Below are 22,399 nucleotides of genomic sequence, written 5' to 3' on the forward strand. Positions count from 1 at the left end.
GAAAAGAGATTTTACCTCCCCAAGCTGCACTGTCTGATACGGCAGACATTACTTACTTACATTCACTAAAGTAAAATAAAACTCAGAATCTAGCTTCTTGGTCACATGGCCACACTGAGAGCTCTGTGGCCACAGGTGGTTCTTGCCTAGGGTATTAGTCAGGGCAGATACACGGAACCTTTCCATGGGTATAGAAAGTCGTGTGGAATAGGACTGTCTCTGAGCCTCAGTTTCCTGAACCAGGAAATGGGGATGGTAACATTTCCGAGGTTTGTCATGAAATGAAACACATCAGTGAAGTGCTTTGCAGAGAAGTGGTCACGTGACAAACTTTAATAATGACTGACTACTATCTCTCCAGTGTCCAGGGTATCCATTTAATCCTCACAACAACCCAGTGAAATGGGTACTTGTTATTCCTCTGTCAAATGAAGAAGCGGAGGCACAGCGAGCTTCAGTAACTCGTCCACCATCACACAGCTGGAAAGTGGGGGCTCCAGGCAGAGACAACTCTCTACCCAAGCAGCCTCACTTTCCAGAACACACCGGGAAGCAGCCCACACATATTATCATCACAGCTCTGGCTGAGGAGCCCTCCTGGCTTGGGGAACTGATCCAGGGTAAGCTGAGGCAACCTCCCCACTCCCCCCGGCACCGTCTCAGGCACCCTGGAGGCGATGGAGCTGGGGGTTTGGGAGAGTTTCCATGAGCATGATCCAGTGGGGTGCTGAGGCAGTGGGTACCTGGGGCCCTGGAGGAAAAGAAGAGAAGCCAAGAGGACATACAGGGAGCCCCTAGGCTGCAGGCCTGAGGGCAAGACTCTGCCCCTGAGGCTGATGGGTAGCACATGGTTGGTCTTTGTCCATCCAACCCCCACCCAGGGCCCCAGGTGCCTGGCCTCTCCCTCCAGGCTGCACTCAAGCCCATCTGCTCAGAAACTTGGGCCAGGGCACAGAGAAGCTTCATTCATTCATCCATTCGGCATTCACATATGAGCACCTACTGTATGCCAACATGGAGAAATGACCTGGGACACACCAATGAGCAAGAGACATGGCTGTGTCCTCGGGAGGGTCAGGATCTGGGTGAAGGGAAGGACAATATCGAATGGTCACACTGGTGGCTAAATCACCCATTAGGAAGGGCACTCAGAAAGTAAAGGGCACATTCGTTACAGCACACTCTCGGGCTCCTGCTGTGCACAGAAGCTGACGGGGAGCTCAGAGCACACTCCAGGTACAAGCCTGGGGAGTCGGGAAGCAGAGCAGGGCAGGGGCTCACAGGCTCGTGCAGCATGGCAAAGAGCTATGCTCAGAGTTTATTCTTTGTGCCCAGCATTCCAAGAAGACATCGAAGAGCTTCAAGTAAATTCAGGGAGATTGTTAACTTGTGCATCCCTGTGGCTGCCGCATGGAGAAAGAATTACAGCAGGACCAGACTGAATTCTGGGGACTGGTAGGGAGCTATGGGGGGGAAGGAAGCATCTGTGTGAGAGGAGACCGCCAGAGCAGCCTGTCCCCAGGCAGGGAGGGCTGGACCTACTCTGCTTCCTGGCAAAGGGTATGTGTTATAATGCACATGGCTTGTGGCCATAGTTCTTGGTCCTGTAACCTTAGGCAGGTCACATAGCACCTGGCAATCATCTTTATCGCCCAGGTGGGTAGGATGTCCTGGTGGGTATGAGCATCCTTTGTTAAATGTCAAGCTCCAAACAAACTTGCTTTGCTGGGCAGTGAGCACGCAGTGAACAAAAGCTCCCTGTCCTTGGAGCCCATCTCTGCACACAGGCTCTGTGGGCATGTTTGTGACAGACACATACATCTCCAAAGCAGACAAGAGCTTTTCAGAGGAGCCACCTGTGACTCTCCCTCCTTCTTTCCATCTTCCTTGGGGGTTCTGGGTCAGAAAGTACAGGGAAATGGGGCACCTGCCTAGGTGGGGAGCAGGGAGCTGGGGAACCCCAGAGAGCCTGGCTCACCTGGTGCAGGGCTGTGAGTCCATCCTCGTTGCACAAATCAGGGCTGACCTTGTTCTTCAAGAAGTAGCGCACTGCAATAGAAGGGGACAGGGGTGAGCACCCCAATACACAGGGGTGTGCATGCATGCAGGGAAGACCCACTCCCCCAGGTCCCCACACAAATGGCCTTGCTGGTTCCTGACAAAAGGCCTATGAGATAAGTGTCAACCCCTTCCATGTAGCACAGATAAGGAAGCTGAGGCAGGGAATATAGGTCTTGGGCCCAGGATTTCCAACAGCTGGTGGCACCGCCTGTCTCATCGTGGGCAATACTAACAAGAGCTCACCACTGTCTAGTCCTCTGTGCCAGGCACTGACCTGAGCAGTTGTCACTGGTTGTCCAGAGGGAGCACTTCCTCATCCTTGACACCTCCCCTCTGGAGTCCCATGGCCTGGGTTCAAATTCAGCCCCATTCAAACCCTTTCCTTGCTCTGCCTCATTTTCCTCATCTGTCAAATACAGCTGGTGTGAGTCTCATGACACGGGTGTCGTCAGGTCTGATGGAGTGTGTCATGTCAGGCACTCAGCACGGAGGGTGGCACGTGGTTTGCAGGCGACTGGCTTTGGCAGTTATGACCATTTTTATTTTTATTTTTGGTGGTTCTGGGGATGGAACCCAGGGCCTCATGCATGCCAGGCAAGAGCTCTACCACAGAGCCACACTCAGCCCCATAACCATTTATTCACACTAGGTCCCTGTACCAGATGGCTCACCCATGAGTGCCAGACGCCCCTTCTCTGGCCCCACTGAGCCACGGTGATGATGGAGAGTGGAGGTTCTAACTGTTTCCATCCCTGAGCCACGCCCCAGCCCCTGTGTGTGCGCACGCTTGCGTGTGTGTTCAGGGATGGTGGATGGATAGGATAGGCCAGAGTGAACACCATTGGCAGCCTGGATCGCTCTTACTTAGGACGACCCTTCTGCTCTTACCATTATGATCTTCCTTCTTACCCTGCCCCATTCAGGCCCCAGCGCTCACCCAGAACCCAACTGCACAGGGAAAGAGAGGAGGAGCTGGTCCCCCAACCCTGCAGGCCCCTACCCAGTCTTGGTCACTGGGTTCCTTCCTTGCTCTGGTCCCTGAGCTTTAGCAGAACCACTTCTGGCCTCCAGCTACGCCTCTCCCCGAGGAGTGGGATGGCCACGGGACCAATGGGAGGGTCTGCTGGAGCCCATGGTTCTTCTGGGCCACCTCTCCACCCTTCCTGTTCAAATGGCTGAGTCCACATGCAGGCTCAAACCAGGCACCTACCCAGACTGAGCTTCCCAAAGGTGGACTGGGCAGTGACTGGGCAATCGTGCCCCTAGGCCAGAAGGATGAAGAAGGGCTGGCTGTCTGTGGGGCAAGTGGATGGACTCGGACATGGGCTGGCTTGTGTGTGAGACCCTGGCGTCAGGTGGACGGTGAAGCAGGGCTGGAGGCCCCTCTGAGCTCCTCCCACCCCCACCAACCTGGCTCTCTAACCATGAGCCTAATCCACGTCCTCAAAAGTCCACTGTGGTCACCATCTTCAAGCCATGGCTCATACAATTGGGCAAGGCTGAGAGGGTGACCTCAGTGAATTGCCTCTGTGTAGGGCACAAATGACAAGTGAGTCCTGAAGGGTGGAGACAGCAGCCACCCTGCAGGACAAATGTCAGCCACCCCAACAGGTGCCAAGGACAAGATGCTGATAGTTAAGTGGTGGGGAGTCCAGATCAGTGGGCATGGGGGCAGCCCTTCAGCTCCATCCTATTAGGCACGGCTCCCAGACCACAGCTGTAGTTGTACCCAGGACCTCACTGTGAACAGAGGTTCCATGTGAAGGGGTGTTTGAGGTCCACCCTGCAAAATGTGAGGTCTTCCTCAGACTCGCCAGAGAGGCATAGCCATGGGGGCTAGATTGACAGGCCTTTATCCAGTAAGACACCCATCTATTGGAACTGCACTACCTAATATGGAGCTTCTAGCTACATTTAGCTGTTGTGGCTCTTTAATTTGAAATTAATAAACATTTGAAATTCAGTTTCTCCGTCACCCTGAACTCAATAGCCACGTGTGGCTACCATATTGGAAAGTGTGGAAATAGAACATTTTTGTCTTCATGGAAAGTTGTATTGAACAATGCTGCTTTATAAATGGAAACGAGCCCCATAACAAACTGCTAATACCCTTTCCCAGCCCCCACTTGCTCTGGGAATAATGTCCTAAATGCCAACTATGGCATACAAGGCCTGCATGATGTGAGTCCTACCTACGCACCTCTTTTCGTACCAATCCAGGGGCACCATTCACATGGTGCTTTGGGAGACTGGCACCTCCTAGAGTTCTGCAACAGACAACGTGCTCAACCAGACACAGGGATCCTATCCGCCCGCCTCTCCAGTCTCATTTCTTAAGTTCCCAACATTGTCCACAACAGGTTTTTTTTTTTTTGTCAGCTACCATCACCACACTTCCTCTGATCTATGAGCCTTTGCACAGCCTGTTCCCATTGCCTAGAAGATCAGTCATCCACATATCCATGAAGCCATGGATCCATCCCTCTATTTATCCATCCATCCATCCATCCATTCACCAATCCACACATTTACCCAGCCAATCATCCATCCACGCACCCACACATGCACACACACATGCACCCACACAGGCACCCACACATGTACCCACACATGCACCCACACATTCACCCACACATGTACCCACACATGCACCCACACATGTACCCACACATGCTCCCACACATGCACCCACACATGTACCCACACATGCACCCACACATTCACCCACACATGTACCCACACATTCACCCACACATGCACCCACACATTCACCCACACATGCACCCACACATGCACCCACACATGCACCCACACAGGCACCCACACATGTACCCACACAGGCACCCACACATGTACCCACACATGCACCCACACATTCACCCACACATGTACCCACACATGCACCCACACATTCACCCACACATGTACCCACACATGCACCCACACATGCACCCACACATTCACCCACACATGCACCCACACATGCACCCACACATGCACCCACACATGCACCCACACATTCACCCACACATGTACCCACACATGCACCCACACAGGCACCCACACATGTACCCACACATGTACCCACACATTCACCCACACATGTACCCACACATGCACCCACACATGTACCCACACATGCACCCACACAGGCACCCACACATGTACCCACACATGCACCCACACATTCACCCACACATGTACCCACATATGCACCCACACATGCACCCACACATTCACCCACACATGCACCCACACATGCACCCACACATGCACCCACACATGTACCCACACAGGCACCCACACATGCATCCACACAGGCACCCACACATGTACCCACACAGGCACCCACACATGTACCCACACATGCACCCACACATTCACCCACACATGTACCCACACATGCACCCACACATTCATCTACACATGTACCCACACATGCATCCACACATGCACCCACACATTCATCCAGCCAGTCATCCATCCATGCACCCACACAGGCACCCACACATGCACCCGTGCACCCATCCATCCTGCACCATTATCTATGTACCCATTTCTTACATCATCTGAACATGCGCACACTTGCCTCATTCCCCCCGCCTTTAGGTCTCAGCTCAAACTCCCCAGGCTCCTCCCATTGTATGCACTCATTGCTCCTATACAACACACATACACCCTTATCACAAATATAATGACCTGACTATTTGAGTATTTATAAGTGTTGGATCTGTCTGCCCACTGGACACTAAGCAGCAATAAGGCACGACTGTAACCTGCTATTTATGGCTCTATATCTAAAGCCTGGCATACAGTAAGTCCTTGAGAACTCATCCATATTCTTGACCTAATTGGCAGCCCCTTAGTTCAGTCCAAAGATACCGACTTGCCACAATGCAGACCACCCTCTGGTGCTGACCCCAGCAGATTCCTGTCTATAGTGTATGGCTCTGCCTGTAGGTGAGTTGTGGGTAACCTGGTCCTAGCCTCAGGGCTACATTAGGAGATTCAGGCAAAACCACTGATCACCCAGACCCATCCACAGGGGGTTGCCCGAAGCCTGACAGACGGGTTTCTTGGAGAGTGGAAGAGTCCATTATGATCCTGTCCCGGAAGGGTTTCTGGAAGTTTCTGTTCACATGAGGCATATTCAAGTTGCCTGAGGTGGGTGGTAGAACAGGCTTCCTGTCCAGGAGACTCTCTTTGAGGCAGAAAATAAACATCAGCTGCCAAAAGCAGAGTCTGTGCACAGTAATTATTGGGGTGCTCTCTGTGCTGTGCGGGAGTCCAAGCCATGTAATTACCCTGATGTCGGGCAGTTATTTTCAGCCCAAGAATTGGGACAAATCATCTCCATCTCTAAGAAACCCTTAATATTCATGAGCCAAGGCCGCCTCGGCAGTTCCACTTTCCAGCTCTAGCTGGGCATCCGGAGCCTGGCACTGGGCCCAGCTCACTGGAGCAAAGTCTCTGGTACCCATGCACCAGACTCTCCTGCATCTGGAGTTCATCAAGAAAAAGGACTCCTCTATCAATAGTCTCCTTCCTGAACCTCTCCTATACACCCAGCTCAATGCAGAACCGTTTTCTCTCATGGACACACATCTATAATTATTCCCCTTATGCCCAAGAGGAACTAGAGGTCAGGAAGGGATAGCTCGCAGGCACACTGCCAAGCAGAAGACCTGGAATCAGGCATCAGACCTCTCTGACTTCCAAATTCGGGTTATGGCCCAGTGCTCTGTGCTTCCCCTGAGGTCAGGGATGGGAACCAGCATTCCCAAAGCCCTGCTGAGCTGAGAGCTGCAGTGTGGCAGGGCGGTGGGGGTGGGGTGGGGATGCGTAGGCGTGACCTCCGATTCCAAGACAGGCAAACTTCAGAGGCCCTCGGGCCCCAGGCTACCCTCTTCCTGCAGGCAGAAGGACTCCAGGATCCACAGAGGATGGAATGACCATTTCTGCCCTGGGGAGGGGTGGGGGATACAGTGGGATCTGTCAGAGCCATTGTGGATGGAAGTTGGGCTCTCTTTACTCTAGCTTAAAACCCTTTCATGGCTCCACGCTGCTCTTGGAAGATCAAAGTCCTTCCATGGCCTTCACTGGGACTGGCAAACTGATCCATGGGCCGAATATGCTAAGCAGCCTATTTCTATAAGTAAAGTTTCCCTGGAGCACAGTCATACTTATTCATTTACATATCACCTACAACTGCCATCACCCTACAGAGCTCAGGAGTTATAACAGCAACTGTGTGACCTGAACAGTCCAAAATATTTACTCTCTGGCCCTTTACAGAAAGCGCTGCAGACCCTGGTCTTCAAGGTCCTTTGCTGTGGGCCCACCCACAGGACTACCACCATGCACAGTTCCAAGGGCACTATACTCTTCCTAGTCTATGTGGATGGAGTGCCCTGGAATCGTGCAGTGTGCAGCCCAGCCAGCTGTACCGAAGGCCCATCTCCCTACCTCTCTGGGCTCATCTCTTGTTATGTGAGCCCTTCAAGCAATGGAGGAAGACGGTTTGGGGCCTAAGGGTTGACACAGTCTCAGGAAGTACAAAGACAAGAGAACCATGGTCTCCCCTCCAGCCAGGAGTGCCCACCACTTCTCCTGGCCCACGCTCAAGTCTGCTCCCTGCCCACAGGGACCCAACTCCCAGTGCTGGCCATCAGTTTATCAAAGTGACGCATCTGTTCTCATGCATTTTTTAGCAGTGACTTTAAGCAAGTTTCTCTTCCTCTCTGTGCCTTCAGGTACTTATCTGTAAAGTGGGGATCACATCAGCACCTCCGTTGTAGGGTTGCTGTGAGGATAAGACAATGCCCAAGAACTACTATTATCATTAATTAAGAAAATAAATATAGAAAACAAGCATCATGCTCCCGCCTGGGCTGGGCGCTGGGTGCTGGGCTGTACCCACCCAGACCTGTGCCTCTCCAGAGTTCTTGGCTTGAGACACACGGTGGTCTCTCCAGGGAGCACCAACGTGCACGGTTCAAGGACCACCATGAGGCCAGAGTCAGGGTCCCCTGCACTCCCCCCACCGCGGGCAGGACCCCACTGAGAGCCAAGAGGTGGCTCCCGCCCTCCTCACTCCTGGATCCTGCTGCTGGCGCTGGCCCCCCCCCGCTCCACCCACACCTCCCTGGCAATCTGGCTGGAATCTGGGCCAAGCTGGGCCATCTGCTCCCCTCCATCTCCAGCTGTAGCAAGTGAGGCTGCACTGGTCCCTCTCGGCAGGAAGCTGGTGGCGGTGCCTTTGCAGGGAGAAATCAGCACGGACAAGCTTGTGTTTCCTCTGGCATCTGACCTACCCCGACCCACAGAGCACAGCCTGACCTGGACCTGGTGGGCCATATGCAACCCCAGGTGCGATTCCTGGAAGCCAGAGGGGTCTGCCCACTGGAGGTGGACCTGGGCAAGCCACATCCCCAGGCGTCCTGGGGCTGAGCTGCTACCACCTGGCCATGTGCCGTGCACAGTCATGGTCATGGGACACCGACCACTGAGCCCTCCTCCCTTCCCAACTCCCTTCCTTTCCTGCTGGCGCCCAGCCAGGGGGCCTCATCCTCCCAAGGTGTGGCATGCTCTAGTCCCTGCCCGCTTTTGACCCTACCTCACCCCAAATCCTGTTCCCCTCCCTGAATCACTCACTGACCCTGCCGCTCCGGCTTCTTTCATTTCTGAAAACAAAACAAAACGAGAACTGAGCTCCCAGGCTCCCGGCAGCCTCTGCTGCACCTGGAACCCTCTTTCCTCCCACCTACGACCAGCAAACTCCTCTTCACCTTTCGGATTCCAACCCAAATGTCGCCTCCTCAAGGCAGCCTTCCCTGATGACCCCAGCCTCCGCGGCAGCCCCCTGCACTTGCGCATTTGTACTCCCCAGCAGCACCGGCCTCACTGCCCACAGAACTTCCTGCCCCTGGGCCTCCTTCTCAGTATGGTCCTGCAGACATGGAGCGCCACAGGAAGTGTTTCTCAAGGACTGCAAAGCAGGGATTATGGATTTTACAGAAAAGAGGGAACAAATACCCTTCCCTGAGCCTCCCTCATCAATGCGGCCAACCCTGGGGCTGACCGTAGGGTCTTCAGCCCCCTGCACTGTCCCCTCCGCAGGCTGGGCGCAGGCCCTCATCCCTTCCCTCCTGCCCTCCATCCCAGTCCTCACTCTGCCGGCCCTTACTTGTTCCTCGTGTAACCGAGCCCCGACTGTGCTCGGCATTGAGTTAGTTAAGCATTTTGCATTTGGTCAACTAGTCTTCATAGTCCAGTTGTGCGGAATGATAACTCCCTACTCTCAACTCACTACCTGTTACTATTGCCCAATTTACCGATGGGAAGACTGAAGGTCAGGTTCGACCATGTCCTGAGGGCACGTGGCTGGGAATGGTAGACCCACGTAGGGCCAGTTCGGAAGACTGAACACTAAATCACTTTGCTAAAAGAGTTTTACCATGTGAAAACCACGGAAGGGCAGCAAAGAGAAAAGCCCAGGCCATTGCCTACAAAGTTAGGTGTTCTAGAACGTTTCCTGATAAAGGAGACAATAACTATAGCAGTTATTGCAGCAGCCTCATTATTACAGTTTGAACACGAGGTCCCTGAGGCAGAGAGGTGGACGTTTAGCCTGAGGTCATGTGGTAAACAAGTGGCAGCTCTGAGTCCAAGGTCCCCCATGCCCTCGGCTTGTCTTCTTGCCTCGTCTTCATCGGGCAGACCCCTGCCCCGACCCTGATTCTGAGCACTGGGGTGGCCTGCCTCCAGCTGCCAGGCCCCACCCACAGGGGCTGCACCTCCTCCATAGAAAATCCTGCCCTCACCAACCCCATGTCCCCTCCTCCAGGTGCTGTCACAGGGCAGTAGGCCCAGAGCTCTCAGAAAGCAACCCCTTCCTCCTCTCAAGCCAAAGTCCTGGGTCTTCAAAATACCGTGCTCCAAAATTACCCCACTGAGCAATTTCAACCTTTCCACACACTGCTCCTCCCTGGAGCAGAAATAGCCAGAAATAGCAGCTTCAGGGAAGCCCAGCTGCCTAGGGCTGGAGTAGAGCCTCAGTCAAGCCCAGTGGTGGCTTCTGCAGTGACGAGTGCAGCCCGCCCCTCTGCCAGGCTGTCCACCCGGGATTCTGGGCAGCGACTCAGCCATGGTGGAGGGGTGGCCCAGTAAGACATGGGCTTCCCTCACGGCCATAGCAACCAGTCTCTCCTCTCCCCTAGAATCTCATTCCCGGACCCACGCAAGAAGAGGAAAGGTTCCACAATAACTAGTGTTGGTGAGGATGCGGGGAAACTGGAACCTTCTTTCGATGCCGGTAGAAATTAAAATGGCGCAACTGCTTTGGAAAACTGTCTGGTAGCCCCTCAAAGATTAATCGCAGAGGTAGCATAGGATGCACCACGCCACTCTCCAGAATGTCCCCAAGGGGAATGAACACATATGTCGCCACAAAAACTTACATGTGGGTGTTTATAGCAGCACTATTCGTAATAACCCCAAAGTGGAAATAACCCACATTTCCATCAACTGATGACTAGATAAACGAGATTCCACGCAATAGAACATGATTCTTCCATAAAAAGAAACGAAGTACTGATACTTGTTGCAACGTGGATGAATTTTAAAAGCATCATGAGAAGCAAAAGAAGCCAGACAAAAAAGGCCACGTACGATATTTTCCCATTTGGAGGGGAAGAGGCAGATCCACAGAAATAGGAAGCAGACTGGCGGCTGCCAGAGGTTGGGAGGTTTGGAGGGCAGAGAGAAGAGTTAAGGAGTCCGGCCTTTCCTCTGGGAACATGCTACCGTTCTGGAATTAGATACCGGATTGGCGGTGATGTCTGAGCCAGCTCGTGAGGGTCTTGAACTAAAGACCACAGAACTGCACACTTCAAAAGAGTGACTTTACGTGAATTATATTTCAATTTAAAAAAAACAGGGGACTCCGGGTTGGGCCTCAGGCTGCCTACTGGAAGCTCACTCCCATGCCAGCCTGGGGTTCTGTGAGGTCCATACGGCACCTGTCATTACCATACCTGCGGTGCCGAAAAGTTCCTAACGCAGTAGGTCATGGGGCCCCTCTCAGCCCTACAGGACCTGACCTCTGCCCACCTATCCAGGCATTATCCTCCCTAACCACAGTGGACCCCTTTCAGGGTGCTGTTCTTCTGCCTGTTTTCCTTGACCTTCCTTTACCTGGTTAAATCTTACTCAGCCTTCAGCTTAAGGGTAGCAGGCTGGCCAGGTACCCTTCTCATGCATTTCTGTGCCCCACCTTGACAACACTTAACACCACGGTGCAGCTGTGGAGGACCCATCTGTGTCCGCCCTGGACACAGATGGTGGGGCAGGAGCGCCATCTTTTCACTACTGTGTTGCAGGTCAGGACCCCGGTCAATATCTGATGCCTGCAGGAGAGGATGGGACCCACCTGGCTTCTGCCCAAGTCTCAGAACCAGCCAGGGCATCTGTTGCTGGGCTACTCTACACCTCTTCTGCTGGCCAGCGATGCTCCGGAACTGGGCCATGGACTCTTCTGTCTTAGGACCTTCATTCCTTGGTTTGTACCACGAGGTCAATTTCTCTCTTAACATATCAGACACCATCAGCATCAAGACAGCCAGGGGGACCCCAAGCACACGGCTATACCCTTTGTCTTTCCAGAACCTGCACACCCAGGATGTGTGGCTGTGCTGGACAGAAGGGGTCGGCAGAGATTTGCATCCACTACCCAGATGCCTCTCCGCATGTGTAACTCACACCTAGCATCAGGTGTGTGCAAAAGTGAATGCAGACCCTTCAGGTGGGCACACCTTGTCTGTCTTCTTACCTGAGCTACCCAGTCTCTAGAGTTAAGTGCTCAAGAAATTCCTGTTGAGCAAATGAACAAATCAAAAACTTTTTCTCTTCTACGAAAACAAAATTTAAAATTTCAGGGAAGCTGATGTACAAAATAAGTTTGCAGTTGATCCTTTGGAAAATATAGTCTTTTTGAATCGTGGAAGCCGGGGTGGGATGAAGAACCGCTTGCTAATGAGCGAGTGGACATCTATGCACTAGATCACCTTAAGAGGAGGGAGAAGTGCATTGGACCCGATGGACAGGGGGAAGATGTGGACCTGCCCAGGTTCTCCACAGAGGTTCCAAGATTGCCTACACACCTTCCTTCTCTCCTCCTTTCTCCCTCCTTTCCGTTTTATCCCCCAATCCCATGGGTATTTTGACCCCTAGGTTGCTTAAACTCAAGACTCAAGCAAAGGGGCTGCTTAACTTGAAACAGATTCTGGAACTCCCCCAATCCATCTGGGAGCACACCAGATCCCAGCTGCACCAGATCCCTGGTATCCACCGATTCGATCTCCAAAATTTCCCCTGCGCAACCTCACGGCAGACCCAGGAACCCGGTCTCCCTTCTGCCCCTTGGAGCCTGGCTGGCTCACTCGCGCAGGCGCAGGGCCCAGGAGCTCTCCAAGGTACCTGCTATTATTCCAATTCCCCCTTCTCCCCAAATGCCCTCCACATCTCTTTCTGACTTCCTCTTGCTCTCCCAACCCTGTCTGGCTCACCCCACTTCTCTTCCCACCTATCTCTCCTGAATTTTTTTAAATAACCCAATTATTTCATATCTCCAGGCAAGTAATAGATAAAAATACTCCCAGCCTTCCAGGTAGGAGATGCATACACATAAGGTGTTAATGGCTTCACCGTAATCATAATAATACCTAATATTCATTGACTATTTTCCAACCATGAAGTGTTGTGCTAAGATGTTAAGATGTGACATATCATGTCCCAGGTAATCCCCATGACAACCTATGACTTAGGTTCATAAACAACCCATTCAACAGAGAACTTGGATGCCTTGCCCATGACCTTTTCCTTTTTTCTTTCTTTCTTTCCTTTTTTTTTTTATTTTTAATCCTGAGGGTTGAACCCAGGGACACTCTACCACTGATCTACATCCTCAACCCTTTTTAATTTTATTTTGAGACAGAGCCTCACTAAGTTGTTGAGGCTGGCAATCCTCCTGCCTCAGCCTCTGAAACAGCTTGAATTACAGGCATACACCACTGTGCCCAGTCCAAGCTCATTTTGCTAAGAAGCGTTGAGACTCAATTCTACTCTGGGCTATTCCACGTGTAACTGGTGTTTCAGGCACAACTGGTGCCAAGATGCCCTCAACCAAATAAAGTCAAGAATAAAGTTCGTTCCTACCAATATTTAGGCAGAGAAAAGCAGCTGATCATAAAGGGGGAAGTTCCTCCAGCTCCCACCAGTCCACCTTGAAACCTCCCTCTGGTTTTCCTGTTGTGCTCTTCTGTCTTCTGAACACCTGACCCCTCTCTGTCTGCCTGCCTGGATCTCAATGTTAGTCTTTCCAAAGATTCCGTCTAGCCTCTCCGCCTCAGTACTGTGATATGAACAGGTCCACTTGGGAATTGCACTCATCTGGGGAAATCAGGTAAGATTTTTGAAAAATTTAAAGGTAACCACCTGAGCACTTGTAATCAAGATTTGTATCTCTGTTATTATCTGTGGGAAAGAGAAATGCAAATAAATGCAGAATTCAACGAAAGTCACAAAACGAAGGAAATAACAACAAAAATTAATGCCACAAAGCATGATACCAGATGAACCCAAACCCAACTCTCCCATGAGCATAAACAAAATCACTTGTCCTCCTCTACACCCTATATAGCAGAAAGGATGTGGATGCCAAGAAGAAAAAAATTTGAGTGCGCGTGCTGCTTACAAGAGATAGATCCCAAACAAAATAACAGAGAGACTAAAAATAAAGGGATGTTCAAATATAAAACAGGCAAATGCAAACAGAAAGAAAGTGGGCTGGGGCACCATTACTATGATGCAGAATGGAATTCTGGGCAAATACAGAGGCAACCCGCTGTGGGTCCCTCAGAAAAAGAGACGCTGAAATGAAATCAGAACCAGAAATCAGATCAGTCATTGTCTGGGCTCGTGCCTGGCTGGTGGGGAAAATGAAATCACAAAGGCTGGGAAAACTTAGGAATTGCATAATTGGAAGAGCAAAATCTAGCAAAGCAAAAATTGTTAGTATTTAAGTCAGAAGCACAATTATCCAGGGAATCTTTAGAGCACACGCACCCTAAGAAAAGAACAGAGAGTAGACAAAGATTTCCAGATAAGAACATTCACCATGCCGTTGTTTATCTACATGGTTTACAACCAAGAGATCCTGGAAGCAACTGAGATGTCTAAACAAGTGGGCACTGACGGAATCAGTTATGGAACATTCATGGAATGGAACACTCTGCAGTTGGTTATGGAATTGTTAATGACCTAGGAAAGTTTTGATTAATAATATAGAATAGGAAAACGAGGAATCAAAAGAATACATTCAATGCAGTTTCAACTGGCAAGGAAAAAATGCATTCCACACAGCCACATACTTTTCACTGGAAAAACATCAAGATGTTAACTGTGCTTATCAGCAATTTTTATTCGGTTGCAGCATTTTCCAAACATTTAAAAATCTGTATGTACTCCCTTGATAATCAGAATTTCCAAATTTCACTAAAGAACAAAAACCCTCCACCAAATGATGGCCAAATGGTAAAAACGATGTTTCTGCTCTAAGCAGCTAGTACAGAAATGAAATCTCAAGCTGGTTGACCCTGTGAAGGAATTGACAAAGCTGAGATTCATGTGCTGGGTAGGAGGTTAAATTGCAATGATAAGTTGGGCACGGTGGCAAACATCTGTAATCTCAGCAACTCAGGAGGCTGAGGCAGGAGGATCATATGTATGAGGCCAGCCTGAGCAATTGAGAGGGACCCTAAGCAACTTAGTAAGGCCCTGTCTCAAAATAAAAAATAAAAGGGGCTGGGGATGGAAACCAGTGGTAAAGCACCCCTGGGTTCCATCCCCAGCACCAATAAATAAATAAATTTAAATAAATTGCAATGATAATAAAAGTAAACTTGTTCATACAGTGTAGGGGCCAGCAAAGTAAGATCCATGGGCCAAAGCGGGGCCTGCCACTTACTTTTGTACTGTTTGAACATTAAGAACAATTTCTACTTTTTTTGTGGTTGAAAAACATCAAAGAATAGCATCGAGTGATACATGAACATCCTCCAGAAGTCCCCTGTCAGCGTCCGTCAGTTAACGGCTCGGGCTCCTTTGTCTGGGTCTTGCCCTCGGCCGCGCTCTCCAGCAGCAGGGCTGAGCAGTACTGAACAGACCGCGGGGCCCACACAACCACAAATATTTCTTCTCTGGTCCTTTACTGAAAAACTGCTGATCCCTCGGGCAGTGCTTTTTGGCTGACAAAATACATTCAAAACGACAGTCTCGTCTCCCATGGTTCCAGGTAGGAGAGGAGGGGATGGACAAATGTCCCAGGTGGGCCCCGGCATGGAGGCCAAGGGGGCGCGGGAGACAGGCCCAGTTTCTCCAACTGCCAAGGAGTCAAGGCTGCACCCGTCTCCCACTCTTGCTTGATGCCGTCGCCCACCCTTTCCACCCCCAGCCCCAAAGGAGCTGCCTCACCCCTCTGCAAGCAGCCGCATTTCCTGTCAAGAGCGTGACCTCCTGCAACCTGGATGGCGGAGGCTGCAGCTGCAAAAAGATGGTATTTTTATCCAGCCCCTGCTTCCTGTTTGCCGGCTGGGGTGGGGGACGGGTTTGCTGATGTTTGGTTTTGCCAATTCTAATACAGAAATGGTAGAAGCTTGGCTTCCCTGTCACATCAGAACAGAGAAGTCTGCCCGCTGACAGGGGATGCTGCTTGTCCCCAGGCCCACCTACCCGGGCCCCCGTCTGCACCTCTCCCCTCGTGCCGCACAAGCGCCTGTGCCTGCAGATACCCATCTCTGCCTGCGCGGGAGCAGAAACCAGGGCAGCTGGTGGGCAGAGGGGAATCAGGAGCATCTCTGCTGCAGGAAATGGAAAAATCCACTCTCTTATCAGAGACAAGCAGCCAGAGAGGAGCTGGCTGGGCCCGGAGGGGTGTGAACAGGTTGTCCAGAGCTTCCGGAACTCACTGTTCTCAGCAAGCCCTGGCCCAGAGAGGACCAGGACATGATGGAGTAGAGGTAAGTATGGGCCTTGGAAGTCATTTACTGAGAACGTCCTGCACTCAGGGACCTGGGGAATCACTTGTTGCTCCCAGTCGTAGAAAAAAATGTCAGTGTCCTCAACTTTCACATCCTCGCGGTTCAGCCAGCTGTGGTAACGGAGCAGAGACATCAGCGTCCAACAAGCGGGTGGTAACACAAGCTCACTTCCGTGGAGCACTGGTATCCTGCCGGTACCGGGTTTGTGCCAGAACAGTCTCATTTAATCCCACCACAGCCACAGGCAGAAGCAAGGCCGGCTGCAGATGAGCTCCGAGTTACAATCCGGGAGACCAAGGCACGGTGAGTCTGGCCTACTCAGCTAGCAGGAGCTCCCGCAGCCCACACCTGAACTCGCTCCATCTTGAGGATTTCAAGGCAGGTCTCAGAGCCAACCCGACCCCAGGTGTTAGAGGGTCGGGATCTGCATGCCAGAGCCTTCCTGTTTCCTGTTCTCAAGTGTGCCCAGTGCCCGGCTCCAAGCCAGAGGGACAAAAGGATCTTCACTTCACTCATTTGCATGCTGGAGAGATGCCACCAAGCGCACTGTTGGGAGCACGCCATCCGCCCCAGCATGGCGCCTGGCTGGGAAACACAGGGCCAGGGCAAGGAACCCAGACCATTCGGTTCCCCGTGATTCCATCTCAGACTCCTCGCCTCCTCTACCTGAGTCTCAGTTTCTGTAAAATGGGAACCAGAGTCTCACAAGGTGTGGCTCAGTCTTCAGAGTCCAACACAACAAAGCAGCTCCCGACAGCAAGCATCTAGGGAGATCTTGGGGGTCAGCTAAAAGACAGGGCTGAAGGACAGCCACGGCATGGCGGTCACTCCCCGAGACACCAGCCAGGCTTCCCAGGGAGGCGTAGCAGGTCCCCCCCCCCCAATGCCAAATAGGACTGATAGGTGCCACTGATAAGATGGAGCGTGACTTCTGAGACTGGGTCAGGAAAGACAATTCAGTTTCCAGCTTACTCCTGGGATCACTGCCTCTGGGGAAAGAGAGTTTCCCTTAAGTACCCCTCAGGGGAGACCACGAGTGAGGAACTGAGGCCTCCTGCCCACAGCTAAACGAGCGCCATCTTGGAAGCAACTCCTCCAGCCCCAGCCCAGCCTGCAGAGGAAAAGACCCCGGATGACATTGCCTGCCCCATCCCGAGACCCTGGGTCTGAACACGCAGCTACCCCCAGGTTCCTGACACACAGAAGTCGAGAGGACAAATGTTCACTATTATTACTGAAGTCACCGTATTGGGGGAAACTTGTTATGCAGCAGACATAACTAATGCACCAGAGAAGAGTTTCAACCAGAGGTAGAGCGTTGGAGCCTGGAGACATCACACCAACCTGGGGCACCACAGACACCCCCTCGCCCAGTCCGCCAAATTTCCCTTCCCCGGGGAAATTCTTGACGGAAGCCTAGAGCTGACTCAGGGTTTCCATGTCCACTCACAGTGCCAAGAACTGCCCACACACGTCACTCAGCACCTGGTGTCTTTCTGACTCTGGCAGCACCGCCCAGGCTTCCCTACCACTCAAGGATGGGCCCCGCCGGAGCTCAGGGTCCACTGACCCGGCAGAGAGAGGCGGGAAGGGGGCGCCATCTCCCCTGCCCTCGGCAGCCACCTACTTTCCTAAACCACAAGCCTGAATGACCAACCTCTCTCCTGCCCCAGCACCTCTCCAGGTGGCTCTCGGGGTGTGGTTCCTGGATCAGCAGCAGCGGCGGCGGCGGTGGCACCTGGAGATTTGTTAGAAATACAAATCCTGCGGCCCTGCCCCAGCCACTGAACCAGGAGCTCTGGAGGCCATCTGATCTATGGATTAACAATTCCTCCAGGAGATTCTTTGTTTTTTGGTACTGGGAATTGAACCCAGGGTGCTTTACCACTGAGCTACACCCCCAAGCCCTTTTTTATTTTTTTATTTGAGTCAGGGTCTCGCTAAGTTGCTGAGGGCCTTGCTTAGTTGCTGAGGCTGGCCTTGAACTTGCGGTCCTCCTGCCTCCAGAGTCACAGGGATTACAGAGGTGTGTCACCACGCGGGACCCTGCGCCCTCCCATGAGTCTGATCCGCCCTCAAACGGGAGCCTGTGTGCAGAACAGTCCCCTCTGTGGTTCCTGTGTCCTAGAAACACCCAAGTTCTCGCTCTCCTTCCCCTCCACAAATAGTCACCAGCAGTGAAGGACATGCACACCGGTTTACCATCTCCAAGTTTGCAATCTGCACCTCCCCAGTCTGGTGAACTTTCTTCCCCCCGAGAGAACCCTGCCCAGCTCCTGTCCAGCGCAGAAGGCCTTCCATAAGCATGAACGGAACATTAAATAAGTGAATGAATAACGAATCACCCCCAGTGAGTCTTCCTTGACCCTGACTTAGTGCTCCACGCAGGCAATGTGCACCTACCTCAGTCAGCACCCGTCCCCCACCCCAGTGTCCTAAAAGACTCTGTGGGGCGTGAAAAGCTAGAAATGTGATCTGTGCCGAGAGGTACACCAGAGTATTAAATGGCCCCCAGACTTTGAAGCATTAGAACAGAAAAAAGAAAAGTAAAATATGTCATTGATCATTTTTACATTGATTCCTGTTGAAGTATCTAGAGTTAGTTATTTGAATCAATTTCACCTCTTCCCTTTCTACTGCAGTGCAACTATGAGGAAACGGAAAGTTACTTTTGTGGCCAACACGGCTTTTCTTCTGAGCAGAGCTGAGCTAGGCTGTAGATATTTAGTCAAGCGACGCAGCCACAGCCGGGCGCCCTGGGAAGGTATTTCTGCCCATTTGTCTTCTTCCCCTTCCTCTTCTTTCTGCTTCTCTCTTTCCTCCCACACTTGCTGAACATTTGCTCTGGAACCCCTGCCCTGAGGCTTGGCACAAAGTCTACACCAGCAGTGTTTGTTGAATGAATAAACTAACACCCGGGATGCAGACTGACCCGGGGCCCCCCGGGGTGTCTCCCTCCGATTCAGATCCCGGGTCCGCTTGTTGGCGGGTCGTTTTCCCATTTCATTTCAAAAGGAGCCCAATTCCAAAGACGTCCTGACGTAACTGGGGGCTGGGATCCTACGGGGCTCAGGTGCACTCAGGTCCTGGAACCAGGACTCCCTGTGCAGAAAACCTTCTCTTAAAGTTCCAGGAGGCTGATCGGGGCGTGGACTTGAGCTTCGGGCTTTAGGGCCAAGCTCCCCATGAGGGGAGGTGCCAGGCTTAGCCTGCACTTGGCTGTCCCACAGGGGCCAGGGAGGATGAGAGCGCACACAAGGTCAGGGGCACTAGAGGGTGGGACTGGGGTGAGCGACAACATCCTGGCTGGGCTGCCCCTTGGAGCCCATGGAACAACGAAGAAGTTACCCAGAAGCCCTGGCCGCGTTACCCCTGCGGCGCAGGCCATCAGCCAGCAGTCTCAGCCTCGTCCTTTCCCCTGGCTTCACCTCCCCAACTTGGCCCTGAAGCACCAGAGTCTTTTCCTGCCCCAGGGCCCTTGCTCATGCTATTTTTGTCCGCCTAGAATGCTCTCCTCTCTTTCCGCACAGCTGTATCATCCTCATCCTCCAGGTCACAAATGTCACCTACTCAGAGAGGCTACCCTACATACATCATGTCCCCTTGTCCCCTCTCAAAGCCCCCTGCCTCTGCTTGTAGTCATTTTCTCTCGTGGCGCTGGACTGACCCAAGCCCTTGTGCGCGCCAGGCAGGTGCTTTACCACGAGCCCCTGCCCCAGCCAGGCTTCTAAGTTGCAAGTTACGTGTGTGTCGATTTGTTAGTTTCTCCCTATTGACCCTAAACCCCACCGGGGCAGGGTGGGGTTACTCACTGAGTCTCTGACATCTTACCCAAGGCCTAGCACCCAGTAGGTGCTCAACTTATAATTTCCATGAAGGAAGGCAGCCGGGTCTTCCTTCTGTATGTAGGGCTTCAGGGCTTTGCAGGGGAGGGCGTTTCCGTCTTTGCCTTAAATCATTTGATCTTCCTCTTTAATAGATTCCATGGGTCATGGCGGGATTTTAGGCCCTCGCCACCCACCTCAGAAGTCTCCCCTCTGCTCAGTAACAGAAGCTTCCCACCAAGCGGTTCCCCTGCACAACTTCCTAAAACACGCAAGGCCGACCACGTACTCCACACCCACCAGGATGGCGGTAATGATAACAAGAATTTTTTAAAAGACAATAGGGAGGACGCGCAAGAACGTGGCCAACTGGAGATCGTGTGGCTAGGGAGTGGAAAATGTCTAGGCAATTCCCCCAAAACGCTGGACCTCAAGTTACCAGAAGGGCAGCGATCCCACTCCAGAGCACCCCAGGGTAAGCGAAGCAGGGGCTCGGACCCCTGTGGGTCTACACTGAGGTCCGTTTCCCACCCAGTAACCCGAAGAGGGCAAGAGCCCCGCGCCCTCCGACAGACGAGCGAGGATGGGAGGTGAGGCTGCCCGTGTCCATATCCAAGTACGATGGGGAGTGGGGGCCGGGATGCCCCCGACCAGCAGGGCGCCCAGGCTGAGCAAGACGCCCGCCAAAGGAGGCTCGGCGGGGCGGACAGACCCACAGACACGGAGAGCGGCTGGGTGGCGCCGGCCTGGCGGGAGGAGAGGATAAGGGGTGCCGGCTCAGGGGACGCGGGTTTCCTTTGGGACGGTGATGACCTTTCGGACCTCGACAGAGGGCTGGGGACAATGCTGTGAGTGAGCGAAGTGCCCCCCGTTCACCCGGGCGAATGTCGCAGGGGTAGAAGCCAGTCTGCGAAGGGGCCCGGGGGCGCTTCCTGGGGTGACAGCTGTCGCGTCCAGGCCAGCACCGTCCCCTAAGATCACGTCGCCCACTACGTGGGTCACTCCAGACGTCCTGGTAGTGACATCAAGGAAGAGACAGTTGACATTTTGATGACTCGTCTTATTGCCCTCGGTATATCGGGGGCACCCTTCATCTCCTCACCTGATCGATATTTAAAATTCTGTCCTGGGACCGAGGTGGCGGTCACCCACATCTGCACCTGCCAAACACACAGGTGCCAGATGAGTGCGTGTAAGAGAGACGAGGCCGAGCAGAGCCGGCAGGCGGCGGCCCTGTCAGCTCGGCGGCTGTGACTGGTCCTGTGCCATGTTTCCATCCCTGTGAACCGGAGCGGGCAGGCGACCGGCCAGTGTTCTTTTTTAAACTGCACGGGAATCTACATTCTCCCAAAACGACAGCGCGCGAGCTCGGCTCGCTGGAATCCCAGGCTGAGGGGCCCAGAGCTGTCCCCACGGCCGCGCCCACCAGGCCCTGCCTCTGCCTTGCGGGGCTCCCGGGATACACAGCGGCCACCACCCCCACCCAGGAGGAGGCACGCCACTCCACGCCACGCCACCAGGGGCCAATCAGGAGCCCCGCACAGTCAGGGGGCTGCAGGTGGAGGGGTCGCACCCACTGGCGGACTCAAATGATGACCCACGTTCCCACGCCCTTTGGAAACTTCCTTGGAGCCAGGCCCTGAGTGGCACAGCGAGTCCCGGGACAACCCTTCGACCTAGGTGTTATTCCCACTGGACCAAAACCAAAACTGAGGCACAGAGACATCTAACCATCTTCCCAGGGTCACCCAGCAGAGCTGGGCCTCGTGTCCAGATGGTCTCACTCCAGAGCCCAGGGTCTGACCCACATACCTCTGTGATTCCCGGCAGGACGGCATAGGAAGCTGACCTGCGTCTGGAGGATCTCTAACGATCCCTGTTCCCCGGGCTCACTCTGCTTCACTCTCATGAGCACCAGGTTAAATGTTCGAGCATTAATGGCTGATGAGGCCGGAGGAGCCACGCCCACAGTGGCCTTCACTCCAAGGGTGGGCCCACATCTGCACCTGCGATAAGAGATTTCCTTCTCTCCACGGTGCGAGAAAAAGCACCCAGCCGCCCTCATGCCAGCATCCAGGAAGTTGAGCACACCAGGGGCCAAGAGGCACTGCCAGCAGCACGGGCACTTACTGTGTGCCGAGCACCTGCTCCGCTGTCCTCTTTAATCCTCACAACACTGAGGACTGTGCTGCTAGGATCCCACTTTTACGGAACAGGAAAAGAGGCTCAGAGAGGTCAAGTCAGTTGCCGAAGGTCACACAGCAAGCAAACGGGAAAGCCCACAGTTTCCCCCCTCTCCCCTCTGTACACACAACTGATCCACAAAGGAGGACGCACTCAGAATTGGGGGGTTCCTGTGTTCCTCAGGAGCCCACTGACTGAGTAGTCAACCTCCCTCCAAAACCAAGAACAGGAATC

The 22,399-nt window shown here is 53.0% G+C and overlaps 1 protein-coding gene across 4 annotated transcripts in view; it reads right to left on the minus strand.

Moving 5' to 3' along the window:
• Ppp1r16b (protein phosphatase 1 regulatory subunit 16B) overlaps positions 1-22,399 on the minus strand; it is a 101,283-nt gene that overhangs the window by 23,050 nt on the left and 55,834 nt on the right. For all 4 annotated transcript variants that reach the window (XM_047540735.1, XM_047540737.1, XM_047540736.1 and 1 more), the window contains one exon: positions 1,979-2,049. In XM_047540735.1, coding sequence (XP_047396691.1) covers positions 1,979-2,049 — 71 coding nt within the window. The remainder of the gene's footprint in view (positions 1-1,978; positions 2,050-22,399) is intronic.

This window comes from Sciurus carolinensis, chromosome 2 (genome assembly GCF_902686445.1).
Source record: "Sciurus carolinensis chromosome 2, mSciCar1.2, whole genome shotgun sequence".
Taxonomy (NCBI): domain Eukaryota; kingdom Metazoa; phylum Chordata; class Mammalia; order Rodentia; family Sciuridae; genus Sciurus; species Sciurus carolinensis.